General features: G+C 48.0%; 1 protein-coding gene across 1 annotated transcript; it reads left to right on the top strand.

Moving 5' to 3' along the window:
• Positions 1 to 1,323: 1,323 nt before the first annotated feature.
• LOC123074998 (protein TRANSPARENT TESTA 1) lies at positions 1,324 to 3,885 on the top strand. Its single transcript, XM_044497698.1, has 2 exons — positions 1,324 to 2,172; positions 3,043 to 3,885. Exons 1-2 carry the CDS (start codon positions 1,507 to 1,509, stop codon positions 3,478 to 3,480), a joined length of 1,104 nt encoding a protein of 367 aa, XP_044353633.1. The 5' UTR covers positions 1,324 to 1,506; the 3' UTR covers positions 3,481 to 3,885.
• The last annotated feature ends 6,108 nt before the right edge of the window (positions 3,886 to 9,993 follow it).

The raw sequence follows: 9,993 nt of genomic DNA, 5'->3' as shown, positions 1-9,993 counted from the left end.
CAAAACTCGAAAGAATATCTAAAAACAAAGCTCTCCTGCCGGCAAGGGTCGGGGTCCACCACGCCGCCATGGCCCTAAGGCCACCGAAGACAAGGCGGACCGGCGGCGGTGCCGACGAGAGGCAGCGAAACCCTAGTCTTTTTTTAGGGGAGGAGCGAGAACCCTATGTTGCCTATATTATCAAAACTAAATGTTCTTAGTTATTGTGTTTGTTCCCCTTCAACATTTTATACCTTTCACTAGCTCCCCTTATATGGGATTCCTTGCTCCGCCGCTGGGATACGCCATGGGTGAGCCTTATAGCCGCAACGGAGAACCTATATGATATATCACTATATCTGTTAAAGGTTTTCAGATAGAACAAGTAGAAGCAACACACATGTAACATGCTACAAAATTTCAAATCAAAATTTAAATAAACAGGTTGAGAGATAAAAGTAAAAAAAACTCTTTGCGAATATATAGTAGCCAACAATCACTCGCAAAAAAAAATCTCACTCGCAAAAAAAAAAGAGAAGAAGTAGCCAACCCAAGTTGGACCGCAATGTGACAATCAACACTGGGTTTGCCTTTTTTGGTTTCTTGTGGTGCGTTCCAAATCTGGATTTGAGATTTCACCATAGTATGATGGGCACATGTTTCTACGGCCTCAGTTTTTCTTTTTTACACCGCAACACTTTTCAGCCAGAGTGAGTGAGGTCGGAGACGATGGGTGCACCAAGTCCCGGTACATCCACATCCACTATCTACTCTCACTATGCATGTGTATGAAAAAGTCCCAAACAAAAATCAAAAACATAGGCTAGGGCTGTCGCGCACATACTAGGTGAGAACACGGCACAGTCCCGTCCTCTGTTTCCTCATCCCCGGTGTACACGCGTGTACTGCGCTTGACCCCCCGAATTAAACTCCCACAGACCGCGCACATTCCCGGCATGTGATCCGCAGTCACCACCCGCGGCGCCATGTCGCGCATGGACCGCGCCTGTGCAGCTCACGGCGGCAGGGACCATCCCAAGTCTCCAAACCGGGCTCCCCCGCCGCACCTCCCCTGTACACGCACACGATCGTATGGCAGCAGCAGCAGCAGCCGGCGACGACGGTCCGGGCTCCGCATGCACATTCACACGCCCCCACGGCACGCGCTATCTCGTCGGCTTTGCCTGATCCGCCCATGGATCGAGTGTGAAAGCATCGGCGAGAGTTTCAACGCCTACACCCAGGGGTGCAGGCGCAGTACACACAAACGTAAAGGCGCCCGGTCGAGCTTGTATATAAGCGGCCCCAGGTGGTGGCCGCTTCGTTTTCTTCAAGAACGTGACATGGGCGCACATTGACATTAGGCTGCTGCTGCCATTCCTTCCTCTTTCCCCTCCTTCCACATCCCAGTCTTCTCCACCCACGCCACCAAACCCCCGAGATCACGCGAGCTATATATACTGCATATTCTCCCGGCCCTGCAAAGCGAGGCCTCTATTACTTACTGATATCCCCGCCGAAATCAAGATGGGGCTGCGGACCTGCGGCGCCATGGAAGGCGAGCACGTTGTCGCCTCGCCTTTCTTCGAGTGGTTGAAGCCGCCGCCGGCGTCGCCGTCCTCGTCGAGATCGTCGTCGACTTTCTCGTCCTCCTCGTCGTCTATGGCGTCTGGGCACCAAGAGGATCGCAGCAGCGTGGCATGCTTGCCCCTGCTCCGCATGCTCGAGGAGGGGAAGGGGGCTGGTGGTGACCATGATCACCCTGCACCTCCAGTCAAGGAAGAGATCATGGGCAGCGGCGCGGCCGAGGTGCTGGGGCCTGGCGTGGATCTGAATATCGGCTTGCCGGTTGGTGGATCTTGCGATGATGACATCATGGAGGAGGAGAGCCAGGAGGAAGATGATGACCACGACTGTGACGAAGAGGAGGAGGAAGAGATGGATGAGTTGGAACCTAACCATGGCGGTTGCAAGGTGGAGGCAGAGGAGAAAGAGAAGCACGGCGAGCCGGTGGTCTCGGTGGAAGGATCAAACAGCGTCAGCATGCCGGAATTCGGCGTGCTCGGAGCAGAGAGCGGCGTGCCCATGAGCTGCGGGTACTGGATCCCGACGCCGGCGCAGATCCTCGTCGGCCCGGTGCAGTTTGTCTGCCATGTCTGTAACAAGAGCTTCAACAGATACAATAACATGCAGGTAAATTAAATGATGTCTTGCATGCTCTTATATATTACCACTCGCCTGAGTTATTGTTAGTTCTGTTTTCAGTTAAGCCATGATTCGATTGATTTTGTGATAATATTGGACACGCAAAAGAAAGAAATGATCTAGAAATTTAATCAGCTGGTACAAAATTTAAGTCCAGCGAATGAGAGAACCGAGATCATCTAAGCTTGCTTACATAATTCGCCATGAATCATCAATTCACCATACCATAGTGTTTTGGTCGCCTGCCCCAAATCTTAACCAAGTCTCCACACACTTGGTTACAAACGAGGAGCAGCCGAAGCTTCATCGTCGGATCGTTCTACAAAGGCCACACACCATCAAGGACACTAGGTTTCTCGGATAACTAGGTCAAAAAACCCGGCCGGTAGATCACTGTGAACACCTTGCATGCAGAACACCGTTGAATGGCCCCGTCGAAGTTGAGCCTGACCTATCCAACACCGGCCACTTTCCCGATGGCATTGCGGGTGTTTGGTGTCTGGATGGGACCCAGGGCTCGTCTCCTAGGAGCTCCAAAGCTAATCAAGTGTCAATTTATTCCAAAGAGAAGGCCTGATGGTGATCACCAGTACGCCGTCGCGGTAGTAGCCACCTTTCCGCAAAGAACAACTCTGAAACCCAAACATGTATATATGCCCGCCCCGGTGGAGCCCCGAAAGCTTGATATTCAAGATCTCTTTGAGTGCATTTCATGCAATCAATCATGACGAACAACGAAAATCCACACTAACGATCATGAAAACGCCTATCAAGTGGCTTAAATTTCTAATGTTATACTTTGTTAAGTACTAATAATCCAGTGTGTGCATGCATAACATGTGTTGATGGATGATGCAGATGCACATGTGGGGCCACGGGCGCGAGTACCGCAAGGGCCCGGAGTCGCTCAAGGGCACGCAGACGCTGGCGCTCCTGAAGCTGCCGTGCTACTGCTGCGCCGCCGGGTGCCGGAACAGCGTGGCCCACCCGCGCGCGCGGCCGCTCAAGGACTTCCGCACCCTGCAGACGCACTACAAGCGCAAGCACGGCGCCAGGCCCTTCCGCTGCCGCCGCTGCGCCAAGCCCTTCGCCGTCAAGGGCGACTGGCGCACGCACGAGAAGAACTGCGGCAAGCGCTGGTTCTGCGCCTGCGGCTCCGACTTCAAGCACAAGCGCTCGCTCAACGACCACGTCCGCTCATTCGGCGGCGACCACCTCCCCGTCGCCCTCGACGGCGCCCCCGCCCCCGCCCCCGCCCCCGTCGAGGACCGCCGCATCATACGCTTCCAACGGTGAGATCGTACGTCGACCGAGCTAGCTGATCGTACTACATAGATCATATATATGCATGCATGCATGCAGTGCATGCTAGGGTGCATGCAGGAGGAGCAACGAGGTAAGTGATAGCGCAATAAGGGGGTTCTCGACCAGTTGCTAAAAGCTGTGAAGTAGCTGAATTTTCTTCAGCCGGACTGTGGGAGCTGCAGGCAGTGCTATTAGCTAGGCTGTCAATGCAGCTTTGTAATGGAGAAAATTTATCAGCTTCACAGGCTAACTAAACTGGTATTTGGACCTAGTACTGTATACATAGCATTTTGAACATGAGACATAGCAATTTATGAGTACGTACAGAACGTTTATTGCCTACTGTAATCGCTGAAGTTTTTGAAATTTTCATTACTGCCATCCCCTGTCTGTTAATTTCTATTGTCTTCAAATGTGTTGAATTCGTTTTGATTGGTATAACATTTGCGCAATCAATAACTACAACAATAGATATATCCTGTATCCTAATAGAGTAAACAGGTAACTCTGGCATCCAAATATAAATGGAGATTTGCGACATCTGATGAAAGACTTTGATCATGCCTTCTTACATCATAACATACTAACAAGAGTACTATAAATTCTTCTTATTTATTTGATTCCAGAGTTCAAGCTTTGACAATATTTGGTTCATTGTTACAAAATGAAAACATAAGAATACGCATTTGAATAAAAAAACACAATACCATTTTTATGTTGCATAAGCCACATATTATCAAGCAATTAAGCTTGGACAAAGACGGTCAAAGTACACCGTATATTTTTCGAACGGATCGAGTATCTTTCGAGAAAAATGACTTCATTTTGACTCCTTTATAGATATAGGAAACGTTGTTTATAAACGTTAAGTGACCTTTAAAATATGGCATAGTGGATTCCACATTCCCTCAGCCACAAGTTCTATCGTATTTGGTGATGGAAAAATAAATGTGTCCTCTATTTTGGCAGATTTAGGCTATTTTTTGTCGTTGCAATTTGCTTAATCGTATTCATGGCATCTCCATTGTCAGAGAATGCAGTTTTATCCGGCGCAATCAACGCCAATAAAATGACAATTTTAAATATGTTATAAAATGGGTCATGCATCTGTGTTATCTCTATTATTTAATTGTTGTGCTACTAAAAGTAAATGATGATTAAATTAAAATTAGCAAGCATGTGACGAAGGGATGACGCCTAGTATTATTGAGAATAACAAGGACATACATTCATCTAGATAGAGAAGACATCAATCTCTCTTACAATGCATGGCCATTTTGGGAGCAACCTTGTATTTTTCTCGGCTTCTCTTATATTTGGGGCACTCTCAAATTGCATTTATATCTTTCCTCATCTATGACAAATAGGACCGAGATCAATAATTTTTTCTATGACTTGGGGGATTATAAATAATCCTTTTAGGGAAGTCCTATATGAACACAAAGGGAGATGTTTTAAAAGAGGCAACATATGTAGCCATGCACTTCAGAATAAAAAGGTTGGTTAGAGCAACTCTAGTAGATGCACTGAATGGTACTATTGCAGAGTCGTCACATGCATCTAGATCACAATAAGTTATCGGGTTTGGTTTAAAAACAAGCTTGTAGCCTCCAAATTTGGAGGCTGTGGAGGGCTAGTTTGGAGTAGTTTCTCACGTTCGAATGAAACTTCACCTTTTTCCTCCTCTTTGTTCTCGGCGGCGCAGCCTCCCATACAGCTCATACCGGTACAGTAAACCACTGGAAACAAACTACCTGCCATTCACAGCACGCATGAGCCCCTAGAATCCCGCTGGCCACCCCTTGGATGCCCACCACGTGGCATCATCTCCCATCGTTCCCGCTATAAGAGCAAGTACAATAGGATGACGTAGGCGAGCTGTAAGCCTTTAAATATTATATTTTGGATGAGTTGGAGGAGAGAGAGGGGGAGAGAGAAGGAAAGCGGGCTACTGATTAATAACCGGCTGCAGCACGCGCTCCTAGGCATGTTATGAGAGAGTGAGGTGGGTCATGTAGCAAAAAAGTAATACATATCTATATGCAGTTATTGTACTTGCTGGCTATAAGGTTGGCTATAGATGATGTTGCAAGACCATATAGCCAACAACTAGCTATACTATTAACCATGCTCTAAAAGCCCGACGGAGACGCGCCCCTGCCAATCCTAACCGTATCATGATCTCCTCCCCTCTTTGCGGTGAGCTTACCACCAGAATGCTGGAGCTGCCCTAACAGCCTATTGGATGAAGCTGCTCGATGACAACAACTTGTCGTCCCAGACGCCACATGCTAGCGGTGCAACCTCTTCCCACGCCGCAGCTGCTAGAGCATTCTCCTCTCATCGCGGCAACCGCGTGGGGATCTAGCAACTCCCGTGGGACGCTGGATTGGGTGTCATCTTCCCTGTGGATGAGCATGTCCCCGTCACGATTGTCCCCAACCTATGTAATGCCGCTGATATGACTCCTCCGATGAAGAGTGCGTCGTCGCTCCGGTTCTCCATCCACGTCGAGCCTGGGCCCGAGGACCTAGTTGGGAGCATGTTTGAGATCTCCGCCACTGAAGCGGAGGAATGCCGCTAGTGCTCCCCCCTACGACGATGAGCTGGAGAAGGAGCGGATCGAGGTTGTCGCTCATGTGAGGAGGCCGAGTGCAAGCCCGAGATCAACTGCCGTTGGGGTCTATGCCTGCCGCTCGGCTCTACGACAGCCTCGACGAGCTCAATGGCGAGGACTAGACAACCTAGACTAGTAGATAGACTAGTAAATGCAATGAATTTTACCCTATTATAAGAATAAGAATTTCGAATTAAGACTATGTGTTTGATTTACTTTGGGTACATGTTTGAATGGCTAAAACTAAAACACGCCATCTCAACAAACGCAAAAAATAATAAAAATTATGAAGGGTGCGGTTCCATGACTGTGTTTGTGCACAGATCCGCCAGCCTCCAAAAAATTACAGTACACACTTCATATGACTTTTGGCGACTCTGCGAAAATGCTCCTGCCAGTAGTAGTAGTTTTATTTTTTGAAAGAAACTCCTACCCGTAGTTATTACCCCCTCTGTAAAAAAATATAAAAACAAATTTTTGAACAATCACCGGGGGAAGAGGATCCCCACTTGAATATATTACTCAAAGGGCCGCGAGGCCAAACGTTACATTAGAGGTTACAACAAAAGGAGAGGTAAAGGCGACATGACATGGCAGCCTCCCTTCTAACAAGGTCCTTAAGTCAGAAGGTCTAAAGAGTGAAGTCCGAAATGCTATTCTTGAGGGTGACATTTGCGGAGTAAAGCTCGTGGTGGAGATCTAAACGCTCTTATATTTGAGAGAGTAGTGAGTACTGTCAAACTAAAAAGACATGCATCTATACGTGGAGCATGGAGCATGCAGGCGCAAAATGGTCCTCCCTCGTTAAGTGGTGCACGCATTCCAGGGCAGTAGCGACGAAAACGAAACTGCTGGATAGACGACACTAGCTGGCCGAACCCCACACGATGCAGTAATGAACGGTGTTGTTTGCTTTTGCTCTAACGCATAGTAGTGTCGTCCGCTGATCGTCCAAATCTGTCGTCTGTATAGCAGCGCTCGTCAGCAAACTGCGAAAACGACCGACGACGCACGCGCGCGCCTAGCGACCGATGGTCGGCGTACGTCACCAGACACACGAACAGAAAGCAAAGTTAAGCTGGAGTGGCTTCGACAACGATCGCGCCGTAGGTATGTTAGCTAGATTGGCCAGATGAAATGAAGTGTAGGCACCACCTGGAGAAAATTATGATGGCGCGGACCGGCTTTTTCCAGGGGTCGGTATGTGCTTTCCTTGGCCACATTTCCAAAGCACATTTCCAGCTTTTCCGACCGAGTCCAACTTTGTGGCGCCCCTGGACCGCAACCCGGGCCACACTACTGGGTCTGGGTTAAACAACCCCTCCCGTCTCCAGCCTTCACTTGCTCTGAGTGAGTGCTTTGGTATAAGCAGGAAAGGTGATGTGTTGATCGCGCAAGTAAAGGTACGTGGAAGTGTGCCAGTGTGTGTGTTAGTGCGGTAGCTTGACCAGGAGAAAATGGTGCGGAGTTAACTTTTAACGAAGTAGCTAGTCCGTGCGTGCGTGGTTTACTCAATCGATCGGCGATCAAGTCGTCGTATATACGCACTAAATATACATGGGCCTGTCGAAAAAAAGGGCAAAAGTTTTACCTTTTTCTAATATATACCATTACTCAAAATGCAAGGATTACGTGGTGCGGTTAACCGCGAGGAACGGTAATCAGACAGGGACGTAGCGTGAACCTTACAATCAACTTCTTTAAACATGTAGATTTTTTGAGTTGTTTAAACTGATAGATTTATAGAGAGTTAAGTTGCTAATATAGTTTTTAATTGAAATAGAGGCATGCTCGTCGAAGTCTCTAAAAGCTTTTGCATTTCTCGCGGACTAGATTTTCAAAAGGACTTGGATGACGGCCTTGGTTCAAATAGATAAGCTTTCCCTTTTCATCAATTATTAATAAGAACAAACCATTTATAACAAGAACAAGAGCTTCTTCGGGTGCTAAGGAACTCAAGTACTTTGCAACTTGGGCGGCTACAAGGGCACTTCTTCCTTGAGTCGAGCAACAATGATCATCGCCTCATTTGAGGGGCCTCTAGATATGAGTATGACCGAAAACATACTCCTTTCAAATCTGTCACAAAAGTAGCATGGCTAAAGATGTGAGCACCTCAATTGAACATTTTGTGCACCATCCAAGTCCACCAATCCATGACTAAGTAAACATTAATTACTTACTCCAAGAATTAGGATAGAGATCGTGGAGGCCAAGTCAGGCTTTAATTGTTTTCCGAATTATGATATATAATCAAATATATTTTTCGAGAGAATCATAAGCAACATTTGGAAATATTATGCCACCGCCTGCTCCAACTCCGGCTTGCAAAACCGAGTAAGGCCCAAATCCTATTTTGAGTAACCGGTTGCATGAAAAACTTGACTCTGAAGGTAGCCATGGATGGATTGCAGTGAGACGAAGGAACTGAATCTTGTAAGCTGAGGCCACGGAATAAATGACGCCCTCCGTACTCATATAGTAAGCTTATGTTTATTTGCCACATTGTCTTGAAGGTGCCAGAAACCAATTTGCATGTTGGAAACAAAAATTGACTAGCCTTGTGATTGAAAGAGAGACCCTGGGGTGCCGCAAGGGAAACATGAGGGAGGCATCCCAAAAGGGGTTGAGAAGGTCATTGAGGGGAAGAGGCTGAGGCCATCACATCTAATATGCACCATTAAATGTCGACTGAAATTCCCTAATAGACACCACCAAATGTTTCTTGTAGTTGATAGAAATTCTCATGGCATCGCCGAACTACCCTAAAATGCAAGAAAAAATATCTAAATATCCTCTTTAATGGGGGCGACAAACACGGATGCATTGTCTGCTCTCTCTTTTTTTTAGAAGGAGGTTAAGACCCCCTCCCCCCGGCCTCTGCATCAATTAATGTAATGATGATACAATATTTAGAATACAATTCCATGATTAGTGGAGCTGTACTTGTACCTAGATAGAAGATAGTTGCTATAGCGGGGACATGATCGAGGGGATCCATAGCAAAGACAAAAAGAAGCTGTGAGAGCTGATCTTCTTGACGTAAAACCCTCAATCATGTGTGATGTGGTCTCCCATCACATACACATATCATATGTATGTATGTGTGCAGGTTATATATGGTGTACAGCCCGCTCTTTCGAAGTTCTCGAAGAACCCATGCTCCTGGTGTGATTGCATGCATGGGGTCACTGCATACCTTAAGGCCTCTGCTTGCTAGTATAGAGACCATGCGTGCCAGTCAGATCAGCCCCTTACGTGTGTACCCGGTGTGCTTGGGTCTTGCATGAATCGTAGGAGGTCGTCTTCGATGTGGACACTGCATACTGTTAAGCACGCATGCCGTGTGTACGAGTGGCTAGTGATCAAGCCGACGCGTGGACGGGTCGTGGAATGTCAGAAAAGGCGGCGGCGCGCTCGCACACCATCGAGCCGAAGGTGACCGACCGGCGGCGTGGTGTCAATCAGGACCCGTATATACCGTACGTGCAAACGTGGGGAACAAAATGCCGCGAAGCCCACCACGGCGGCCTGTCGTTTGTCAGAACTCGCGAACATCCATTCTCCCAAGCTATTGGAATCATGCGCATGCGTTACGACAGGAAGGAGGCACACGACACGATCGGCACGCGCGGCCGGGCACTCGCTACTGGAGACGCGCGGCGGGTGGTAGGAACGATGGACCGCGCGCGTCTGGGATGGGTGCATTCGCACCGTGGCCACCTTCTCTTCCGGAATAACTCGGGTTAAGTTAACGTCAGCGACGGCGTATGATCGAGCAGCCAGCAGGTGCACAGGTTGGTTGTTCACATGATGCCGGGGTAAAAGATATTCGTCACATCCACATCTTCCTATACTTCTCAGCATGTCTTAATGCTAGCATGTGT

This window comes from Triticum aestivum, chromosome 3D, assembly GCF_018294505.1.
Source record: "Triticum aestivum cultivar Chinese Spring chromosome 3D, IWGSC CS RefSeq v2.1, whole genome shotgun sequence".
Classification (NCBI taxonomy): domain Eukaryota; kingdom Viridiplantae; phylum Streptophyta; class Magnoliopsida; order Poales; family Poaceae; genus Triticum; species Triticum aestivum.
The sequence above is the reverse complement of the archived record's forward strand: the minus strand, read 5'-3'. Positions and strand labels throughout refer to the sequence as shown.